Genomic DNA, 24,069 nt, shown 5'->3' on the forward strand with positions numbered 1-24,069 from the left:
TCACCTATCCATTGGGATGAGATGGGTGAGAGAAGGTACTTAGGTCCTGAGATGGTTCAGAGGACCAATGAGGCAATTGAAAAGATTAGACCTTGAATGCTCGCCTCCCAGAGTCGCCAGAAGAGTTACTCGGACTTGAAACGCAGGAGCGTAGAATCTTAAGTCGGTGATCACGTGTTTCTCAAAGTTTCTCCTTTAAGAGGAGTGAAATGGTTTGGTGTTCGGGGCAAGCTAAGCCCCAGGTTTGTTGGCCCCTTTGAGATACCGGAACGGGTTGGAGAGGTAGCTTATAAATTGGCGATGCCTCTAGCTTTATCAGGGGCTCATGATGTGTTTCACGTGTCCATGCTCTGAAAGTATGTGTCAGATTCTACACACGTGTTGAGTTATGAGAACTTGGAGCTGGATCAAGATTTATCTTATGAGGAGAAGCCGATTCAGATTCTTGACCGCAAAGATAAAGTCTTGCAGAGCAAGGCCATCACCTTTGTGAAACTGCTGTGGAGGAACAACAAGGTAGAGGAGGCGACGTGGGAACTTGAATCAGATATGCGGGAGCGGTATTCCGAGTTATTCAGGTAATTTCGAGGACAAAACTTCTGTAAGGAAGGGATAGTTGTAGTGTCTCAAATTTGCTAATAAGGCTTAGGGCCTTGATTAGCGTGCATGGAGGGCAATAATTGGTTTATTATGTTAATATGTGAATTTAATAAGTATGTGATTAAAGATGCATGTTTAGGTGAATTAAATATGCATGTGGGCCCCATTTGGTTGCTAGGGGCATATTTGTAATTTTAGCCCGCTAAGGGCATAAATGTAATATTTGTATATATTGTGATTAACACCACGTGTGAGTGGTGATATATTTGTGATACACCATTCGAAACGGTCCTAGAGAGCGATTTAGCTGGAAAGTCACAACGGGGTCAAATACCCGGCTCGGGTGGAGCCTAGGGGTATTTTGGGTATATAATATGAGTTTGAGATTTATTAAGTATCGGGTAGTAATTTAGTAATGATTTGAGTATGCTGGGATTATCAGGGATTTTTAGGTATACTCGAGGATTTAGTGGGATGTGTCAAATGACTAAACCACCCTTGGTAATATTTGAGGACTTAGGTTAACTTAAGGGGGAAATCAAGTCATTTTGGCAAGTGGATATACTCAGTGGGAGCTGGGAACTTTAGAGGCATCTAGGCAAAGTCCGAGGAAAGGAAGGAAAAAGGCTCAATTCCTCTCAGCTCACTCTCCCATTCGGTTCTCTCTCTCACCATAGGGCTTGATTTTGAAGGATCCTAGGTCAGAGATTCAAGTATCCAGAAGCTTATTTAAGATCAAGGGTAAGTATTTAACTCAGTTTCTTGTTGAATTCAGCCAAGAAGTGTTGTGGTTTGAAAGCTAAATTGTGTTTTGCTTTGTGGATTTTGGGATGAAGTTTTGGCAAGGTTAAGCTTAGGAATTTGTGGATTTGATCTTGGAACTGGATTTGAAAGCATCTCAAGTCGAATTCCTACTTGAGGTAAGAATTCCATTGAATTATGAAGTAAATATTATGATGTGGTTTAAGTTTTGTGAAGTGTGGTTAAGTTTTGTGGAGTTTTAAACCACTAGGTGATTTTTGAGTTTGGTTGAGTGTTTGAGTTTGTTGCTGATATTATTGAGTTACTATACTATTTATTTGAAGTTTTAGGTCGAACTGGGACTTGGGTGTACTCTGGTAGTGATTTGGATGAGTTTTGGCTCGAGAAAAATAGTTTTCTGGGTTCGTGTATGAGCGTCACGGCCCTGTTCTTCTATGCCACGGCACTAGACCATTTTTAGGATGTGGGATTTTGTGTTTTTAGGGTTTTGTCTCAAGGGGCTCGGGGGACGCTTTCGCCACCTTGTGTGGGGAAATGGGAGGTCCCGAGAGCACGGGGATTGGTTCCAGGGCACAATTATCAATTGGTTAGTAACGAGAATGTTACTTGTGTGTTGTGACTAGGTTTTCAGCGAGGCTTAGGTTAGAGGAATGTGATTGGGATTTTGGTGCTCAAGAAGCTCGGGACACAAGTAAGAAAACTATTGTACCCGTAGAGCAGGGCGTGGCCCTATAGTTTGTATTGCAGGGCATGACCCTATGTGATTGAATTGCAGGGAGTAGCCCTATTGTTTATGCCTGGTATATGTTTAAGTAGCTATTGATATTATGCTATGCATGCTTATCCGCGAATGAACAACGAAGGCCAAGAATGGCAAGGCCGGGTACGGAAAAGGGCCGGGAATGGCGTTAAGCACGTGGAGTGCAAGGCCGAGTACGGCAAGGGGCCGGGAGCGGCGTTAAGCACGCAGAGTGCAAGTCGCCAGGGTGAGACCCTTCTCGGATGCATGAGTCATTCTCACGGTATAGACCGCGAACCCAGGGCCTGGTAAAGCACCTGGGACGGCATGGCCGCTATATGCTTAGCCTGCTGGCGGCTTTGTGAAACGTTGATTGATGATATGCATATGTTGATTATTTGTGTTGAGTTTTCTTGCTGGGCTTCAGCTCACGGGTGCTCTGTGGTGCAAGTAAGGGCAAGGGAAAGGTCGACCAACCATGAGTACGGAGAGCGTGAAGCGACGTGTATATGTTCGGCCTGCCTGGCTGCCGCGGCCAGGGGTATTTTGGGAGTTGTTATGTATTAATCAGAGTTTTTTCATTTAGTCGACTTAAACCATATTTTGAGTTGTAAATATTTCTAAACAGTAATTTTGGGATCTCAAATGTATAATGCTTTATAATTTTAATGAATGAGTACATTTTCAAATTATATGACTTTTATTACAGTTTAGCTACACTTTTAACCTAAAACCTCGATTAGCTAGTTAATTTCTCGTTTAAAACTCACTTAGTAACGACTCTAAGGAAGTAAGGCGTTACAACATCCTTTCTCAGAATTTGTTACAGAGTAACGACCAAGCATCTTACTTAAGTAGGTTGCTTGAGTTAGAACCAAAATTTAGTTATTTCTATCTCTGATGTTCTGCATACCAAGAACACGACTTGCGACAACGAAATGTGGAATTTCGTTTCCAGCCAGTTCTTTATGTCTAATAATTTCTCAGCATTGTTTCCAATGAGTAAGATATCACCTACATAAGGGATTAAGAACACCACAATGGTTTTTTCCCTAAGTTGTTAAACACAAGGTTCAACTACATTTTGGTCAAAACCACAGGTCTTAATGTTTCCATTTAACCTTAAGTTCCAGGAGCGCAAAGCTTGTTTAAGTCCATATATTGACCTATTCAGCTTGCCGACTTTCTTTTCCAACTACTTTAAATCCTTCTTATTGATCCATTTTATTGGTCTCATCAAGATAGCCATTAAAAATGCTTCATTGATGTCCATTTTCCTTATCTCTTAATCAAGAGTTATGGCTATGGATAAGAGTATACTAAATGAATTTTAACATGGCTACTGGAGAAATTGTTTCTCTAAGTCAATTTTAACTCTTTGCCACGAGTCAAGCCTTAAATGTCTCAACCTTTCCATCAGCTCCTCTCTTCATCTTATATATCCACTTGCACACCATGGGCCTAAAGTCCAATGGCACATCTACAAGATCTCAACCAAATTAAGAGTACTTAGAATCTATTTCCTGGTACTTGGCTTCGAGTCAAAGATCCCTTTCAAACTTACCCATTGCCTGTTGAAAGGCCAACGAATCATCGATACTTGTGTCCCCAATCAACTTGTGGGTTTCATTATCCATATCATAGGTATCGGGTTCCGAACAACTCTCCCACTATGACGAGGCATCGTAACTTTCTAACTTGGATTAGTAGTTTCTAAATCTACATTGTTTTCATCAACTTGCGTCGGTGAGGATGGAACAATAGTTTATCATTTTTCCATCTAATACTATTTTGCTATGAGACTTGAAATTCATTATGTAGTCGTTATCTAGAAAAGTAGCATTTGTAGAGCCAAACACTTTCTTGTCTATTGGACTATAAAACAAACCACCCCGAGTACCTTTAGAATAGCCAACAAACAAGAAAACCTCAGTTTGTTGCTCTAGTTTTCTTACCTTTTTCCTCAGGACATAAACATGACACCCCCAAATTCCATAATGACGTAAACCAGGTTCACGACCATTTCATAATTCTAGTGGTGTCTTGGAGACAGCTTTTGAGATGGCACAACATATAAAAAATGTCACATGTGGGCTAGGTAGTATGTCTCCAGAAAAGATCTGGGTAAGAAGTTGGTAGAGTTGAATAGCTTATCTTAGAACACACATGTTCATAAATACGTGATTCACGCCGTTCAGTAACTCTGTTCTGTTGCGGAGTCCTTGGGGCAGCTGCTTTAGACAATTCTCCAAGTTCAATTAAATGATCTTGGTTCTGATTATCATAATATCCTCCACCCCTATCAGATTGCAAGATCTTTAACGTTTTATCTAATTTGGTTTTAAAGCCAGAGCAATGAATTCTTTGAACTTCTTAACAAATTCTCAGAATTCCTATGCTTTAGGTACTTACATGAGTCTCTAGTGCAATCGTGGATGAATGTGACGAAATACTCATAACCACCCCTCAATTGAACATTCATATGTCCCCAGACATTTGAATATACTAGCACTAGTGGTTCTTTGGTCCTTTCTCCTATCACAGAGAATGGACGCTTTGTCATTCTGCCCTCGAGACTAGATTCACAAATAGGTAGGTCACCCTAGGTGAGTTCCCTCAAAAGCCCAACCTTTGTTAGTCTGTGAATCCTATCATAGCAAATATGACCAAAGCAAAAATGCCAAAGGTACGTCATTTCTAACGTTATTGACCTTTTTTCGTTTAACGGTCCTAGAATTAGCTATCTTAAACAACTCATTATTTAGAACATATGGTTCATTTAGTTGCAATAGGTATAGCCCGTTTTTCATACATCTACCCCACAATTCACTTCTATTTAAAGAAATAGGATTTTATTACTTGTGAAAGTAACTACAAATTGTTGTTGATGTAATAAGAATAAAATAAAAATTGTCTTAAAACAATATATTTATTTCCAAAATTCATTCAAGCTTATCATTTTTCCTTGTTTGATACGAACAACCCTTGATGGATTCCAAGTTATGACTTTTTATCCTTCATGGCTTTCCCAATACTAAAATGGTGTAAAAAGGTACATGCATGTTTAGTAGATTTTGATTCAGCGATCCAAAATCGAAGTATCATCCTCTAAAATCACATGCATCCAAGACAAATTTAATTATCTTGGGTTCCATATGCCTTGAGTGCTGGGCAATCTTGTTCCAATTCCCAGTCTCCTTGCAGTTGGAAACACTCCCCTTTTTTTTGTGTACTTATAATCAGGCCCTGCTCCAAGATGCTTTGCAGCATTTGGTGCCTTGCCAGTGGACTTCTTGTTCTTTTTGTATGAATTTCTTCCTCTCTTGCTCTTCGAAGAAGAAGCTTAAAGCAGCTTCTCCTTGAGCTTGTTTAGTAGTATTAGCATTCTTTTCTTTGCTCGAACCACCATCAACAATCCTCTTTGAAGGATTTGGTGATCGTTTCATAGGAAAAATAGGAATATCTTTGATTATCATGAACTCGATGTTGTCCATAATCAACATCATGTTGACGTTGGACAAACATTTCGTGAGGTTCTCTCCATAGAGTAACCTTGTAGAGATTAGAGAGAGTATGAGGTGGGAAGCCTAGAGCTACGATTATTAACTAAGTAGAAATCAACGCATTGCTTGACAAACATTTATTCATCATATTTTTAGAAATAGCATAACATACAAAATGTTTTGAGATAAGCAAAATACTAAAACACTTATCTTCTCTTTCTTAGGTACTTTAACTAGCCATGGACCCATGTGTCCCGGTAGGCAAGAGTCACAAATATTCACTTAGTTAAATAGAGAAACATCTCAATTAATAACACGCCATAGACTTTTATTAACTACCTATTTCATCCTATCAAAGTAACGAAAACTCATGTGTCCCGGTAGGTGAGAGTCACAAATATTTCTTACTTTATGAGTTTGACCCACAATTTTGATTATTATAGACTTAATTTCTATAGTCACCGTAAGGATGAGTCTGTAGAAGGTCCATCTATAACCATCTATCCTAAGAAATTTAACCATGTTAAGAAGTCCAATGAACACCTTCCGTAGGAAGACGAAATCAAAACGCCATGAGGCCCCACTGAACTCTAACTTTGTTAAATCAACGATGGAAATCGAATTAAAATTTTTAAAACTCATTATTAAATATTTTAGTATTTTATTCTTTTTGAAAAATATCAACTTAGGTTTGCCAAATTATTAAAATAATGAATAAACCAACTTAGGTTCGCCAAATTATCAAAATAATTAATAAACCATAGTTTATAATTTTTCCATTAATTCTAAAATTACCATTGAAAATTAATCCAAAAATTAGAATTAATTTGTTTCTAATCAATTATTAGGTCTAACTAAAAAGAATAACCTAATACAATTAAGTCCAACTTAGGTAAATGGGCCTTAACAATTCGAGCTTGCATGGAGGAGAGCTGGGTTCAGTATGTCAGACCAACTACTAAGGCTCCCTGACTTCCACACAAAGCCCAAAAATACAGGAATTTGAACATTCGCTTTATTAATTGTTATTCAATTGATTAAACTCAATCTATTAATGCAAAGCAAATAGGTCTTCACAAGTGGAATCACCCACAAGAGAGGAATTTAAACTTTACATATTCAATTTGGCCCAAATAAAACCTAACATTTTATTAAAGTTTTATTTGAGTTTTCCCACATTTTTCTAAATAAAAAAATGAGTCATCATTATACTTATATTTAAAGCCCAAATACAAAAAATAACTTAATAATGATGCTAGATATGTTAATTTTCTTATTAATTGGATGAGTCTAACATGAAAACCTACATGACATGTTACACCACTTTATGCATCATTACATTTATCACCAAAATAAATAAATCGGTCAATATCTAAAATAATTAATTAAGTTATCAAAATTAATTAATTAATTACCATAAAGTTTTTCCCAATTGAAAATGTTGACCACGATTTTGGCCAACGATGAGTAGACGTCAAAACTACAATAAACATTCAAGAGAAAAATATAACACTGATAATTTTATAGTGGTTTAGCCCCAATTTATTGGTAATAGCCTAATCCACTTAGAGTTGTGATATATATATCCTACACTTAAGATCATATGAACTTGAGTCAACTGAGTTTCTTAAGTGTAAGTAGAAAAATATATAGTTTCTTTCTCTAAACTCGCTCAGAAAATGCCCCAGGAATGCCCCAAGTAACAGTCTCAAAGTCTCAAAACTAGAGAGTTTTTCTCAGTCTAAAAAGATCAGATCCCCAAAATGATGCCATGAGCCATTTATTTATAGGTTCATGGATCGTCCATCAGATATCTTCCTTTGAATGGGTCCTTGGTCCTTCCAACAGACTTTAATTAGTCAAATATAAATGAATTTAAATTACAATAATATAGCTATTATTCCAGGATATCTTAGAGATTCCCGCGGCAGTTGAGAATGATTCGGGTTGAAGCTGTTACTAAGGACATAGGCAAGCACCTCTCATTGACAAAACACACCTCTAGCACATCTCTGGTCGGTATAAGCAAAGTACTCCTCTAGCACACCTCTGGTCTAGCATGACACATCTCTGGTCTAGCAAAACACTTTACTGGTCGGCCAAAACAAATGACTGGTCGGCCAAAACGACTGACTGCTGGTCGGCCAAACTCCTAACTGGTCAGTCAAAAATCTTTACCGGTCGGGCATAAATTCTATCAGGTCAGTCCGATCACTTTATCACAACTCCAAAGAGCCAACACATTTATTGACTATTAATGTGTCATTTACTGACCATGCATTGCCACTTGTCACTTCTGATTGCCACGTCATCGAACTGAAATTTTGAGGATAACAGAAAACTTACCACATAATTAATTAAACATAAAATTAATTTAATTATCATTAAAGAAAATATCTCAAATTTTTAAAATTGGATGCTTAGATATTTCTTTAGCACAAAAAAAAAGTTATCTTAACTAACTTTTATATTATATATATACCATTTGTAACACCCCACGTCACTACGGCTGCTTCCTGGAATGACGACTAGCTCTACAAACCAACACGAGTCTTTCCAGCGTGCTTTGTCCTCACTCGCACACTTCCTGGGAAAACTTCTCAGGAGGTTACCCATTATGAGACTACTCCAGGTCAAGCACACTTAACTTTGAAGTTTTCAAGTGATGGGCTACCAAAAAGAAAATGCATCTTGTTAGCATAGGTAGTACTCATTAATCCATTTAAGTCATCTTCAAATGTGTAGTCCCATACCTATACAGTCTTAGAATCATCACACTTGACCTTCCCCAGGCAATGTGGGATTGCACAACCTTACCCGGTCTTTCTCCTTATGGATCACGGGATACTGACTATCACAATCACCCTCCCTTAGGGGTCCGACGTCCCCATCGGCCACACTTCCGACTGGGTCAAGGCTCTAATACCAATTGTAGGATCTTGGAATTTAGATCTAGATGCATGGTTCCTATTATTTTTCCAAACACATAATAGAAACATAGAATAACATGACATACATATGAACATCAGATTCATAAATTAACATAAACACAAAGATGTAGAAACTTACGAATACACAGCGGAACTAGAACAACTCCTTCCTTCAATCTCTGTAACCCTCGATTATTTTCTGCAGCAGAGTATTATCAAGAGATTGAACTAGATCTCCAACAGAGTCTTCCTCACCAAGCCTTTGATCAACCTAGAACTAGCGTGGGCTGGTTCTCAACATATGAGATAGAGATCTAGAAGAGAAGAAGAGATAATGGCTATGAATTAATTAGAGTGTCTAGGTTTTCACTTACCCAATCAATCAACTGAGACTGACTTCCTTCTAAAACCATAGATATCATATTCCTTATATAGGCAACTTAATGGGCTTTATTTAAATTTAAATTAATTAAAATAATAAACAAAAAGATAAAAGCCTTTGGCTCCCACAAATGAACTTGGACCCAATCTCTTTGTTTTGAATTTAAATTCCAAAATTGGGCCTAAATTCAAAACCTTTTATTTTTTTAATTAATTAATTAAATCCTTATTCAAATTAACTAATTATAATTTGAAGCTTTATTTAATATTAATTATTTATATTGACACCAATTTATCAATATTAATAAATTTACCCAAAAATTATATTTTATTATCTAAATCTCATATCTCTGTAAATTTTCCAAAAATTGACATAATCAACTTTAAAAATCCTAATTGATAATTAAATTAATTAATTGAGACATTCTAGATGATTTACTCAAAGGTGATGCGGGGACCATGGATCCATGAAATAAAGCTCCAATAAGTTACCATGAATTTATTTACGAATAAGTTAACTACCTTATTAATTCTTAATGACTCCACTATAGACTCAGAATTGAACTCTTGAATTCATAGAACGTATTTTTCAAACCATAAATACGTTATCCATTGTTATAACCATTACAGTCAGTCAATCATCTATCGATTACTTACTAATGAGATGGGTACAAATTACCGTTTTACCCCTCATCAATATTTTATCCTTAACTCCCACTAAGTTCATTATAAATGATATTTCCGTGAACTTAATCACAGAAATGAGATCTCAATCATTTAACATTTTGAACAAAGCAATTAAGGAAATCATCTTTTCACTTCTCATACAGAAGTTATAGATTTCATGTCTATGAATAATACTCCCACTCAATTACACTACTAAATCTCCAAGATGTAAGTATGACCTAGACCGTAGGGTAAGCTGGTAACGAATAAGTCAAAAGATTTAAATAATATAATTAGCAGAATATTATCATTCAGAATTAAGATTGACTTAACATATGCTCAACGTTGTGATATTGATTAAATTCGATAACAACGATACTTGTTTATCAATCAATAATCAATATCGGTCATAGTCTGATGTAACTAAATACATCCGATCTTATCTGCTTGGCCAATGCCTTGGAGAAGACATCACACCCCGAATGTGTAAGTAGATCATATCGTAGATTTCCTAATCAGTGAAAATCCAATGCGCTGATCTAATCTTAGGACTCGTTCTTTTGAACATATAATTACAACTATAATCCACTGTGACCTAGTCACTATAATTGTAACTATCCATATGTTTAGGATTTTATAAATGTTTGTATTATTTCAATAATCATGTAATAAAACAAGCAAGCAACACGGTTGTCAAACTAAATGATTTCTACCACTTTTATCGACAATATAAAATCGTGTTACATGTCCGACATGGTTTTATAAGGGCATAAAACCCAACTAAAAGAACATTATCGAGCTTTAATCGAACTCTATCAAGTCACCATCGAGCCCATTGTCGAGCTCTTATCGAGTTTGTATCGTTCTAAAATTTCTTAAACCTAACCAAAACCTTCATCGAACCCTATCGAGCTCCTATCGAGCACATATCGAGAAAACAACTACAGCAAATATTCTAGGGTCCAATCGAACCCTTATCGAGTTGCCATCGAGCACAATCGAGCAACAAAGCCTAAAACTATTGAGCTATAATCAAACTATGTCGAGCAGCATCGAGCTCATAAAAGAACCTTCTTCTACATACCATCAAGCCCCTATCGAACTGGTATCGAGCTCCTATCGAGCAAAAAATTTGCAGAAAACCCAGAAAAACACAGATCGCAGAATCTCTCTGAAAAACCCAAAAAACACACCAATATAGGCTCAAATCTGTTCAAAATAGCCAAAAAATGTAAACAAGTAATACCCAACACATAAAATGAACAATCTTATTGCCCATGGTTTTTCTCTTCCAAAAACCCTCAACATGGATGTTGTCTTTGATATTGGCGACTTCATAGAGACAATGGAGATGGTTAACAACGATTTCGACAAGAAAATCATACAAATCTGTAGGTTTTAGGGAGGATTTCGTGAGAATGAAGGAGAGAGAGGGAAGAGAATGTTTTAGGATTCTTGATATAATGGGAGGGGTATTTTGGGTATGAGATGAATGTTTAGCATCAAATTGAAAAGATTAATAGTGCTAGGAGTTTTTGGTAATATTAGGCATTATTAAGTATGAATAGTGAAATTTCCCTAGCCAAATCGCAACTAAGAGAGTCAAGGTGAACTGAAGGCCAAGTATCCATCAACTACCGTCAGCAAAGTCACCTAATAACAAGAGAGAGCAAGGGCCTTTCCACCAAAGCTCCATCAATGTAAAAGCTTGCGCCACCCGCCCTCCAACGAAAGTGACACTCCTATTATAGAATTCTCCTATAATAAAGTTTATATTAAGAAGTTTAGATTATTATTCAACACATATATTTTACTAATTTAACCTACTATAATTAATTTGAAAATATATTATATAAGAGCACTTCTAATGAAGGGCTATAAAATAAAAAATGGTACATTGTTATATTTGAGTCTATCTTAGAAAAATGTGACACTAATAGTGCTGTAAAATGTGTGACAAATTTGTACAAAATATAGTATCACCCAAATTTTATTGGGAATTTTAAAAAAATATGGGTTTTATATCATTATTGTGCAAAAATATGATAATTATACTTTTCTTAATTAGTATAAGAAAATTTATTAAAGAAAAAAATTAAAGTATTGGAAACACAATTAGTAGCTAACTAAAATATAGAAATGCCACATTTTTTAACATAGTTATGTTTTCTTTGATTTTGAATGTAATTTTTTTTTTCAATTTTTTTTTCCTTCATTTTTAAATTATTTTTCAGTTATTTTTTTTCTTTTTTTCCTTTTTCCTTTTTTCCTTCATCTTTTTTTTTCTTTACAATTTTCCATTCTTCTTCTTTTTATTCATTTATCTATTTTTTTTCTTTCATTTGTATTGTTTTTTATTTTTCATATTTTTCAGTTTTCTTTCCTTTTTATTTTTATTTTTTTCCTTCTATTTTTTCTTCATTTTTGTATTTATTATTTTCTCCTTCCATTTTTTTTTTTCTTTTTTTACACATATGAGCTTTTTTTTCTTTCTTTTTTCTTCTTTCATTTTTTCATTTTTTTCTACCAGTTTTTTCATTCATATTTTTTCTTTCCATTTTCCATTATTTTTCTTCTTCTTCTTCTTCTTTTCATTTTTATTCACTCATCTTTTTTTTTTCCTTCATCATTTCTTTTGTTTTATTTTTTTCTTCATATTTTTTTAGTTTTCTTTCCTAAGTCTTTTTTTTCTTCATTTTTTGTACTTATTCTTTTCTCATTCCATTTTTTTCCTTTTTTCCACACATATTTTAACATTACATAATTATTTTGCTATTTTTTTTATTTATTATCTTTTCTTATTGTAATTTTTTTTTATAGTTTTTTCAATTTTTTCAGCATTTCCTTTTTACTGTAACTCTAATAGGAACACCAAGATGTGGAAAGAAAACTAATAAAAATATGAAAACGTGAATGGGTAACCAGTTACCCTGATGAGAACATTCAAATCTAGAAAAAAAATTATATGAAGAAGATGGGAGAGAAGAAAAAGGGGATGGATCTGATTTTTTTTTCTATCTTTAGATTTGTGGTAATTGGTTACCTTCCCGTTCTTTGTGTGTATATTTCTGGGGGTAACTGGTTACCTTCACATTCTGATGTGTGTGTATAATTTTGGGTTCTTTATGGTAACTGATTACCTATGTTACTAAAATCATAGTTACTTCTTCTTCCTTTTTTAATGAAGTGTTATTCCTCTTTTTCCTTCAAATTTGATGTTTCTTTTCATATTTAATATAGTAACATGTAACCCCCCCTTATGGTAACTGGTTACCCCTCCTAGTACATGTTATTTAACTAGCTCTATGATTTTTTTTACATAAATGTCAAAGATCAATCAAGTAACTGGTTACCTTACCTAGGATTTGAAAAAAGAACGTACAATCTAAAAAAAAAAGAAAAAAAATATTTTTAATAAATAAAAATAATTTTAAACACAATTCATATTACAAAAAAAAAAAAATTCAAAACAACCAAAGAAAATTTTAATATAAAATTAGTAATATAAAAATAATATAAAAAAACAAACTAAAAAAATAATAATCAAATTACAGATATACCTTTCAAAATTAATAAAGTTTGATTAAGAGTAAGACTATGGCATAAACCAACTTTTATACAAAAATATGGGAAAATAAACCCATAAAATTGAAAATTCTTAAAAAAAAAATGTTAATAAAAAAAGCCATAGATTAACTTTTTTTTTTTTTAAAAACCCATATTTTTGCATACTCCAATAAAAACCCTATATAAAATGTAATTTCTGTTACGGAAGCCCAAGCCCAAGTGGGAAGCCCAATACTGCTGGACCAGGAGGCCATTCAGAATCACATAAGGAAGTGGGTAGGAGACCCGAAACCAGCTGATAAACCAACTCTTGAAGAAAACGAAGACAACAGAATGGAAGAGGAAGAGAGCATCAACCCAGCTGAAAGGAAGAATGCGCGTAACAAGCGAGAGCACGTCAAGCCATGTTGGCTCCAAGATTTCGTTATGCTGCTTGAGCGTTGAGAGCTGTGAGAGTTGTAACAACTTTCTATTAGTCTATAGCCTTGTGAAATTGACACACACACACATATATATATATTTAGACTATTGTAATCAACTATTGTAATCAGGGGATATGTTGAATGAAATTGCAAAATTACTTTGGGAGATTAGTTCTGTCTCGAGGAGAGCCTGTAGTGTAACAACTTTGTGCTAAATTTTGCACACAATAAATTTGATATTTTTTTATTTACCCTTTTGCCACTAACTAATATGATTTATCAATTAAATTTTATTTATTTAAATAATATTTTCAATAAAAATTAAATATATTTGTTAGCTCTTTTTAGTTAAGTTGCAATTTGTGCATTGGAACTAAATTGTAAAAATAATAAAGCACTATTTTATTTTTTGGATCAAATTTAGTATAAAATTTGGAGATATGATCTAATTTTATTAAATATGTATTAGTATGTAATGTAATTATTCCAAAAAGAATTACATGTCATATAAAACCTAATAAAAAAAGACACATCATTTCAGATAAATTCTTTCTCGGACCATAGAACTTTTGCTTTGTAATTATATGTGCGACAAATAATATTTAAATTGTAGTAAAAAAAATTATTACTATCTTATTAGTATACATAATTAACTCAAAATTATATTAGAAAAGTGTTTTATGTAAGTATCAATTATTATGACTTATGAGGGACAAGTAAATGTCACTATTTATCCAATATTTACAATGAAAAAAGATTTAAAAGAATAAAAGAAACAAAGGATTACATTAAAAAAAAGGATAATAAGAAGAAAAAAGAAACAAATTAAATAAAAAAAATAATTGGCATACTTTATATGATATATGAATGTGTTTATATATTTAGGATCTTTTCTTCAGTTTACTATTGTCGACTAAAGTGGGTGGTACCGGTGGTACTTGCCAATGTCTCCTTCCTCCAATGGGATCGTGCCACGTTTCTTCATCTTCAGCTCTCTCCTCTTCTACCCAATCATCTATCACTATGGTCTGCTGATAGTATCGAAAGGCCACAAACAACATGAACACTGAAAAGCAAAGATATCCACCGTTAAAAAAAGTCAAAAAGTCAAACTAATTAAACATTTTGATAAATTGCAATAAAGCCCTTCAACTATTTTGAATTTACCAAGATAAGATTCTTTTAATTTTTTTTTCATTTTCATACCTGCCCAAATGCGAGCGACAATGGACGATAGGTTCCATACGAGAAGAAAGACCGCGACAGTCACAGCTTTCTTGTGAGAGCAAGAGTCCCAAGCATCACGGAAGCGTCGAACCCAAAATTTAGCTGCAATAATAAAAGTATGTGTACCCATATTAGCAATTAACAATTCTTTAGGGTCAACAATGTAAATAACTTTTATGTCAATAATAATTTAATTAGTCTATTGTTGTTAATTGTGTTTGTACAAACTTACCTAGTCTTGGAACTTAGTTGGTTGGAGCAAATGCCAATTCAATGAGGGCAAAAAAGAAAAAAGATGGGGATGAATTGAACTAGATATAGCAACTTTAATGGGGAAAACCTTTTATACTTTTTTCTTCTTTATTTTATGGAAGGGACCACAACAACAACTTGACTCATCTTATTTATATTTATTACAATATTTTCTTCTTCTTTTTTTAAATAAATAAATGAAGGAAAGAAAAAAAAACTTATAATTCTAGCAAAATAGCCAAAATTTTGAACATATTTAAAAAAGATATGTATTTTCAAATAAACATACCAAAATAATATTAGTGAAGATAATAAAAAAATGTATAAGACGCCTAGTTTTAATGAAAATTATTAAGTTTTAATGAAATTTTAATATTTAATTTATAATAATAGATTTTCTATTTTGTATTTATACTAATAAAAAATACATTAAATATTTTATAGTTTGAAAAAATAATATTCATTAAATATTTTGTAATTTGGAAATCCCTTTTGAAATAGCTACACTATGCAAACAATGACTGAAAATTTACTAAAATTAAAGCCAAATATAAATTTACTAAAATAAAATGTTGAAAGAGTAACACTCAGCCTAGTTTCTCAAGAAAATAAATCTCATTTATAAACAAAAGCAATAATTCCCAACATTTTTTTCAAAGTTGAGTACACTTTCAGCATTAAGACCCAAGAATTAAAGAACCACAGACAGAGTGTGACATAACACCACTAGGCTCTCAACAAACCCTAATGTAACCTTACTAGCCGTTAGATCAATCTAGATCTAATAGCCGTTGATCAATAGAAAAGGGTCTCAACTAAAAGTCCACTTTATAGACAAAAGATCACGAAGAGTAAAAGACTATGTGACCACTCAAAATTCATAATTGAGCATCATTTAAAAAAACATCATTAAGAATTATGATAAGCTCACAAAAATTTATGATACCAGATAATCAAATTTTATAGCCAACTCATTTTGGGACCCACCAAATCTTACCCTATGTTATGTTTGACTTAATATCACACACATATATATATAAAAGAACCGTTAAATACAGAGTTATTACGTAGCTTTAAGTTAAGTTTATGTCACACCCACTGGTAATTATGCAGAAACTGAAAGTCCAATAATGGTGAACCACGTGTCCACAAGGTGTCAATGTGAATCATACAAAAACACTTGGTCATTTCATGCTTTGAACTAGCAAACAAAGACATTATTAACTTTCCAGGAATTTTACCGTATGCACTTATCTGAGCAGAATACAGAGAACAGACTTTTGGTACTGTGAAGACTCCAAAAAATCCTGTGACATTTAGCACAACCAGGTGTCAGTAAACATTAAAAGTTTCATCGAGAGATTTTGGCAGGTTTCTATAGCTCTCTGTTTGGCTGTCAGGAAAAGAAATTCACTTGTTGAGGAACAGTAACTTCTGGGGTACTGTAGTTGAATTATGGGTGTGTGAGTTAAGCAAAATGAGGAAAGTGAACAGCAAAACTGGAAAAGATAAAACAAGGCCGAAATTTTTTAATGATCAGTTTTGGTCAAGAAAAACACACTTTTGTTCACACTAGAAATGAATGTATATGAAAAGCTGATTTATTCTTATCAAACGTACCCAATTTCGCCATTGTCCAAATGGTTATGGAGCTGCCACACCTGGCCAAAACAAACAGAAACACTGCCAACTGCCATTGTCACAGATACTCATCCTTTTAGTAGTCTTCTTAAGACAAAAGTAGACTAAAATTTAATAATAAAATAAGAAGGAAAAAAAGGGTCTTTACCTTCATTGTTGTAGAAGGATCACCAGAAAACAAAGCCTTGAGCTTTAGCAAGCACTCATTCAAGTAAGGCAGTACCAGTTTTAGCAACCAAATTGCTTCTTCTTCACCCAGTACATATCTTGTATAATCTGTGTCTATAACTCCCCTGGCGATGTTATTATATAATTTATTTATATATATTTATATATTCAAAATAAGAAAAGGAATGTCATTTATTTGACCAAAATGGGAAAATTTATTTGCTCAATTTGTTAGCGATTGATGTAATAAGGTATTACCTGCAGACAATGGCTCTAAAGAGGAAAGTGGCAGCAAGATAAACAAGGCCCAGATATGAAATGACAGAAATAAAGCTGTAGAAGAAAAGATCAGAACAAAATTTTAGTTCTGGGCACTGTTTAGAAACAGAGGCAATGCTATTGTACTTATGTAACACATTAAATAGAAGAGATATACTTGAACAGGGATAAGATTGACAAATGTTTTGTTGGTTGTTTTCCTTTATGATAATTTTGTTGATTTAGTTATTCTCATTACATTTTAAAAATAAATTCAATGGTTTGATTACTCACCTAAATAATTGTTGCCTATGATTTAACTTCTCACAATGCTTTGAATTGAGAGCTGTTTATTAGTCCACTTTTATGCTATATCATGATCAAATTCCCTATGTTCTTTTTCTACCATGCTTCAGAACTTTCTAACCTGATGTTGAGATCCTTAGTATAGGCAGATGAGATTATAGTGAATGTTCCAATTCCAAAGATGAAAACTGATCTTGGTATCTCTTTCCACATTATCAAATCCACTGAGAAAGAACAGCGAAACAGAGACAATCATAGAATACCCAAAATCGAAATAATTTGGAAACGAAATTTGAATCAAATGATGTAGGCACTATAACTCACCAAAACTCTGTAAGTTGCTATGGCTTTCTGGATAATTATGGTAATCATACGAAGCTGCAGCTGTTATTAATACAAGACTATGAATTGCAAAAATTTACAGAAAACCAATCAACAATTGAGATAAAAATGGAATGAAAAACACTCACCTGGAGAAGATTTAGCGGACGCAAAACTTGAATGAACAGTGGCCCTTTTTATTACAGGAGGTTGTTGTTTTTTCACATTTAATAACATGGGCTCTGGTTGCTTTTGATAAGCTTGCTGAAACTTCTTAACGTCTCTTCTCTCAAAATTGACCTTCTTTACTTCATTCACAACCTTTTCTCCATAGATAATCCTGTTTGGTTTTGGCTTTGGTTCTGGTTCTGGTTCTGGCTTTGGTTCTGGTTCTGGTTCTGGCTTTGATTTTGATTCTGGTTCTGGTTCTGGCTTTGATTTTGATTCTTGTTCTGGCTCTGCCTTGTTAATTTCCTTAATATCAAGACTCTTCTCAACCTCAATTTCCTCATCAACCTCTTCTCCTTCAACACCTTCATCTCCATAATGCTCCTCCTCACCTTCCTCTTCCTCCTCCTCCTCTTCCTGATCATCATGACATTTTGGAGCAGATTCCAGTACTTCCACATTGCTAGAAATGACTTTTTCTTCGCACACACCAAACTCCTTACAGCCTTCATCAGATCCAGATTTCCCACTCTCAATCGGGTTTTTCTCAATTTCCTCAACAGACCCATCCATTGATTCACCCAATACCTCATTTGTCCCAGCCTTCACCTTCACCAATCCAATTCCCTTCAAAGACTCATCACTACCACCACTGGGCCGAGCCGGAACCGAAACCGAAACCGATTTGGCCTTCCTCAACGGAGCCGCGGCCGTCGCCGAATTCTTCTCAATTCCCTCGGCGGATTCCCTCGCTTCCTTCAACGATTCCGACCTCGTCTTCCTCATCCCAATTGGGCTCTTCACCAATTCCTTATTACCACCATTCCCCTCAGATCTGAGCCTCCTCCCCTGAATCGGACTTCTCTTGATAGTTCCATCCCCAGAGCCAGAAGCAATAGAAGAAGAAACACCACTCACCTCCTTAACCTGTTGTTGATGCTCATCACTTTTCCCTTTCCCATTCTGAATTGGGCTCCTCTCGAAACCTTCAAAAATCTCCGGTTTCCACATCTTCCTCTTCGAACCACCACCGCCATTGCCGACACCTTTCCTCAACTTGTTCCCAGACGATGGACTATTAGTACTACTCCCATTATTATTATTATTATTATTATTATTGGCTTGATTTTCAGAACCTTCATCGCCAGCAATAAAGACCTTAATCCCACCTCGAACCTCGTCGAGCTTCATTCTACTCTCCCAAACAGACCCTGCAACCACACCAGTACTACTCCTAGTCCCAACTGTCCTCTTAGTATCACCAACCACATCCATTATCTCCTTCCCTTTTATCTCCACAATCTCTTTCTCTTTCCTCTTTTTCTTTTCTATCTAGCAATGAGTACAATGGGACATGGATGCTTACCAATTGAAGACGAAGCTTCAAGCTGAAGAAAATGGCGGTTGGTTTGGTGCCATGAAGCCAAAACCAAGGGACCCCTTCTTCTCTCTCTCTCTCTCTCTCTCTGTTTTTCTTTTTCTTTAATAAAAGAAAAGAAAGGGGTTAGTAGTGGGGTTGAATGATTAGGGGTGTGTTTTTAACTGCTAAAGGTTAAAAAAGGAAAGGAAAATCTTGCTAATAATAATAATTACTTATTATTCTCTTTAACTTTTTTATTTTTCATAATATTCCCTCAACTTTTGTGTAATTGCATAGGATCTCCCTACTTCTTACTAAAGCCAAAAAGTCATTTCTTCACATGGGAATTGAGAGAGATTTGGGCACAGAAAGATTGTAGTTTATTGGTGTCATGTCAGTGCTTGCCACAACCTCTCTTTTTTATCACCCAATTTATAGAATTAAATTGTTAGATTACTCTAAAGTGAAATATCTAATTCTATATAATACTGAGAAAAAATTGTTAAATAGAAAAGTTATTGTATGTTATAATGTAAAAGTTTGAGATAAATTATAAAAAAAATATATTTTGATAATATATTTTGTAATACATTTTCTTTATAATATTTAGCTAAAACTCATAAAAGCATCTTCCATCAACTCTTTTATATATATATTTATAATAGCTATGCACAAACTTCAATTAATCTATATCTACATTTACATAACATTTAAATATCATTTATATAATATTTTATTATTATTATTTTTCTTTATAACCTTTTTCTTTCCCATTTGATATATATATTTATTATTATTTTTTCCTTTTTAATTATTTTATTTTACTTTAATTAATAAAATATGTTTAAAGATATAATATTTAAATATATATATCAAATGGGAAAGAATAATAAATATTTAAATATATATATAAAATAATTGAAAAGGAAAAAATAATAATAAATATATATATCAAATGGGAAATATATAGAGAATCTGATATATGTTATAATGTAAAACTTATAGATAATATAGAAAAATATGTGTTTTTAAGAGATATTTTAAATGATGGAGTAAAATATCAATTGGAAATGCTCTTACTCTCAACTCCACTTATGTTTTTCTAATATTGTTAATTAGATCATTTTTTATTACAAATATATGACTTTTTTTCTTTCTATTTTACCTACTAATTTGTATTATTTAAATATTTTATTTTATTTTGCACTTTATTAGATAGAAAGAAAAAGTGGGGAGATGGAAAAGAAAAAGAGAAAAATAGATTAAAGTCTCTTGTTTGACAATAGAAATTGGGGGAAAAAGAAATGGAAGGATTAATCTTCTCAAACCTGTCATTTAAAATTCTTCCATTGAAGGATTCATACTTTGTTGAAAAGTTTATATATACTCGCTTGAAATATTATAAAAAATTAATTATAAAAATAATATAATAATTTTATAAATAAATTATCATCTATTATTCTACTACTCTTTCTCTCTTACCGAATAATTTAAAAGGATTATCTCATCCCTTATATTTTCTATCATTCATCAACCATATATCCTACCACACATAATGTAAATTTTTTTTATTAATTTTTAAATGTGAAGGAATGAGTTTATATATCTATATATAAAACGAAGATTTTTTGTTTTAACGATTTTTTTTTAACTTATACAGAATATTTTAAATATTTAATTTAATATATTTTTAAAACTAATTAAAAATAGATATTTATTAATTATATTAATATAAATATAAATATTATAAAATATCATTATTATAATAATATTTAATATAAGACTACATATTTAATAATTATATTAATATAAAATTAAATTCAAATGTTATAAAATATTATTATTATAATAATATATAATACAAAACTAGATATTTAATAATTATATTAATATAAATTCAAATGTTATAAAATATTATTATGATAATAATATATAATCTTAATTTTTTACTAATTATATTAATATGAATTCAAATATTATAAAATATTATTATTATATTAATATTTAATACAATAATAAATATTTAATACTTATATTAATATAAATTCAAATTTTATAAAATATCATTATAAAAATAATATATAATACATAATCTTAATTTTTATTAAAAAAATTATCATTTATATTTAAAAAAGTTATTATATATATTTAAAAATCATAAACAATGTTTTTGTTTAATTTTTATTTTAATATATTTTTGTCATTCTTTTATATATAATATTGTTTATTTATTTGAAATTTATACGACAATGAGACACATTTAATAAAATTAATTAATAAATTTTATAAATAAAATTAAGCAAATGTGTGTTGGACATTATTTGTATCTAGTATAAGATAAAATGAAGGAATGAGAAAAATTTATAGATATTTAAAAAAAACTTTATAAATCATGAATAGTATTTTGTGAAATATATGGTAGATTCTCTTTTAGATTATTTTTATAAATTTTAAAACATAATATTTTATAATAGCCAGTGGGAATATTCTTAGTTTTTTCTTATTTCCAAAATTAATTTTTTTCTCTTTTTCCTTTTATAAATAATTCCATGTCTCACTTGTTTTTACATTATACCATACATTTTCTTTATTTCTTCGCAGAAATTTCACTATTTATGCATAATAGAGTGTCTACTTACTAAATATTAGCAGCACTATTCATTTTCTCAAATTGGTGCTAAACTTTCACCAAGTACCAAAAATATCCCTCTCATTTTTTCCACCCAAAATTTTCCCCCCACAAACTCTCTCTCTATCTCTTTGTTGCTCTCAAACCCCGAAAACCCAAATCGAAAGCCAAACCTCGAATCAATCTCACCCTCTCTCTTTCTCTTCTCCCACATCGGCGATCGTCGCAACCCACGAAGCTCAAAAACCCACAAACTCGTCGAAGCCATCAATCGAACCCATCAATTTTAAGGTAAATTCTTGAACCCTCGTGATGATTATTGTTGTTTTAATCCCTTTGAATCTGGTGGTGTGGAATTGATATGGTAGTTCTTTGGCCTGAGTTTTTCTCTAGTTTTTCCAATGGGGAGGCTCAATGGGTAGGTGGTTAGGCTCGATGGGGTCTACGTTTAGGAGCTCGATATAAGCTCGACAAGAAACTAATTGGTTAGGCTCGATATAAGCTCGATTGTTCTTATTAAGGCATATTAGAATTTGTTATATAAGTTAGCTCGATTGTGTCTCGATACTAGTACTCGATAAGCTCGATAGAGCTCGATGGAAGCTCGATAACCCTGTTTATTACAGATGCTTGATGAAATTTTTTTGAATTTTTTCCAGATTTTGTTTGACATTCTATTTTCTTTCTAATTTTTTTTCATGTGTTTTTGCATATGCCTAAGTTGCTTATTACGTTTAGTGATCACTTTCCTGGTCGAGTCACATATCGGGGTAGTAGCACTTTAAAGGACATTAAGAGTAGGTTTGTGCAGCTCAGACTGATAGAAAGGGCTATGGAATCCCCTCTCAAACAACTTTTTTTGGCTTCAGAGTTAAATTTCTCAGGGGTTTTGATGCATCAGCTGCTTTTGAGGAAAATTGTCAGTACTAAAGAAGATGAGGTGCATTTCTTTCTGGGGTTGAAGTCTTGTAGATTCGTCATGGGATAGTTTTCCTTGGTGACGGGGTTGAATTTCAGTCGCTTCCCATCACCAGAAGAGTTGGAGGAGTGTAATCTCAGCGACTGCTTGATAACAGAGTATTTCAATGATGCTGAGAAAGTACAGCTCTCACAGGTGAACAATGCTTTCAAGACTTGTACTGTTGTGGAAGATGTGTACAAGCTTGATCTTTGTTTGTTGGTTGAAGGGGTCCTGAATGCCATAGAGGGCAAGTTGCATTTATGGCAAGATATTTTGAAAATGGTTGAGGACGAAGACTACTTCTTCAGCTATCCATGGGGGAAGTACTCTTATGCGAGGCTTTTACAGTCTTGTAAGAAGGGCATGGTGAAGCAAAAGGCCAACTATGAGAACAAGAAGGATGCCAAGGTGCAGCAAGAGTCCAAGTACAATATGTATGGTTATGCCCCGACCTTACAGTATTGGGCATATGAGGCTATTCAGCAGCTTGCGACTGAGTTTGTTGTGAGCTCGGGAAACATGGTCCCGAGGATGCTTAGTTGGTCGCATCGGAAGAACAAGGATTTCACCAAGTCTGTCCTTTCACCGATGTTATCAAAGAAGAATGTAAATTATATTTGATTGACATTAAACAATTATTTTTATGTATATGCTTATCTTTTATGATTATTTGAGTTAACCAAATGCTTTATGTTGTTTGTAATTGATCGTCCTTCCGATGTTGAAGCCTCGAACAGCAGAAAAGAACTATTATTTATCTTTAATAGAGGGAGATTGTAATGCCCTGCTAATTAGGGTCTGTTACCAAGTGTGTTTAAAACCAGTGCTGGACTTGCTCAGTAAGTCATTTGGACTAAACATGTGATTAAGCCACTACAGGTTTAGGTATTTAAAATTTTGGTCAAGTCATAACCATTTCATTAAACCCATGAACATGTTCTTTACACGGGATCCCAAAAACATTAGTTTAAAAACTAGTTACAACAACCAAGTTACATAATAAGCCGACCTAGGCGGCAAAAGGTGGGTTCAACTCTAGCTTCCTTAAGTATCTCGGCCGTGGTGGTCGAGCGGACTGCATATGTACATGTCACTGCTATCGCCCTCTGACTCATGGTTGGTTGAGCTTCTCTTTACCTTTACTTGCATCATAGAGCACCCGTGAGCCAAAAGACTCAGCAAGAAAAGATATTAAACAATTCACGGAG

The 24,069-nt window shown here is 33.3% G+C and overlaps 1 protein-coding gene across 2 annotated transcripts; it reads right to left on the reverse strand.

Moving 5' to 3' along the window:
• Nucleotides 1–14,230: 14,230 nt before the first annotated feature.
• LOC133782932 (reticulon-like protein B21) lies at nt 14,231–19,401 on the reverse strand. Of its 2 annotated transcripts, XM_062222403.1 has the most exons (9): nt 17,893–19,397; nt 17,747–17,806; nt 17,544–17,646; nt 17,117–17,191; nt 16,839–16,983; nt 16,670–16,739; nt 16,291–16,356; nt 14,777–14,899; nt 14,231–14,636 (listed from the first exon to the last, which is right to left on the reverse strand). In XM_062222403.1, the coding sequence occupies exons 1-9, from the start codon at nt 19,184–19,186 to the stop codon at nt 14,452–14,454; spliced, it is 2,121 nt and encodes a 706-aa protein (XP_062078387.1). In that variant the 5' UTR covers nt 19,187–19,397; the 3' UTR covers nt 14,231–14,451. The 2 variants fall into 2 exon arrangements, with proteins under 2 accessions (XP_062078387.1, XP_062078389.1); XM_062222405.1 differs by lacking the exons at nt 14,231–14,636; nt 14,777–14,899; nt 16,291–16,356 and adding an exon at nt 16,389–16,548 and having other exon boundaries at nt 17,893–19,401.
• Between the last annotated feature and the right edge of the window lie 4,668 nt (nt 19,402–24,069).

Source organism: Humulus lupulus, chromosome 6, assembly GCF_963169125.1.
Source record: "Humulus lupulus chromosome 6, drHumLupu1.1, whole genome shotgun sequence".
Lineage (NCBI taxonomy): Eukaryota > Viridiplantae > Streptophyta > Magnoliopsida > Rosales > Cannabaceae > Humulus > Humulus lupulus.

Coding starts and splice junctions, on each gene's coding strand:
- LOC133782932 (XM_062222403.1), bottom strand. CDS start 19,186: ATGGATGTGGTTGGTGATACTAAGAGGACAGTTGGGACTAGGAGTAGT. Junction 17,807..17,892: donor GTCCGCTAAATCTTCTCCAG/GTGAGTGTTTTT, acceptor TATTAATAACAG/CTGCAGCTTCGTATGATTAC. Junction 17,647..17,746: donor TAGCAACTTACAGAGTTTTG/GTGAGTTATAGT, acceptor GTTCTTTCTCAG/TGGATTTGATAATGTGGAAA.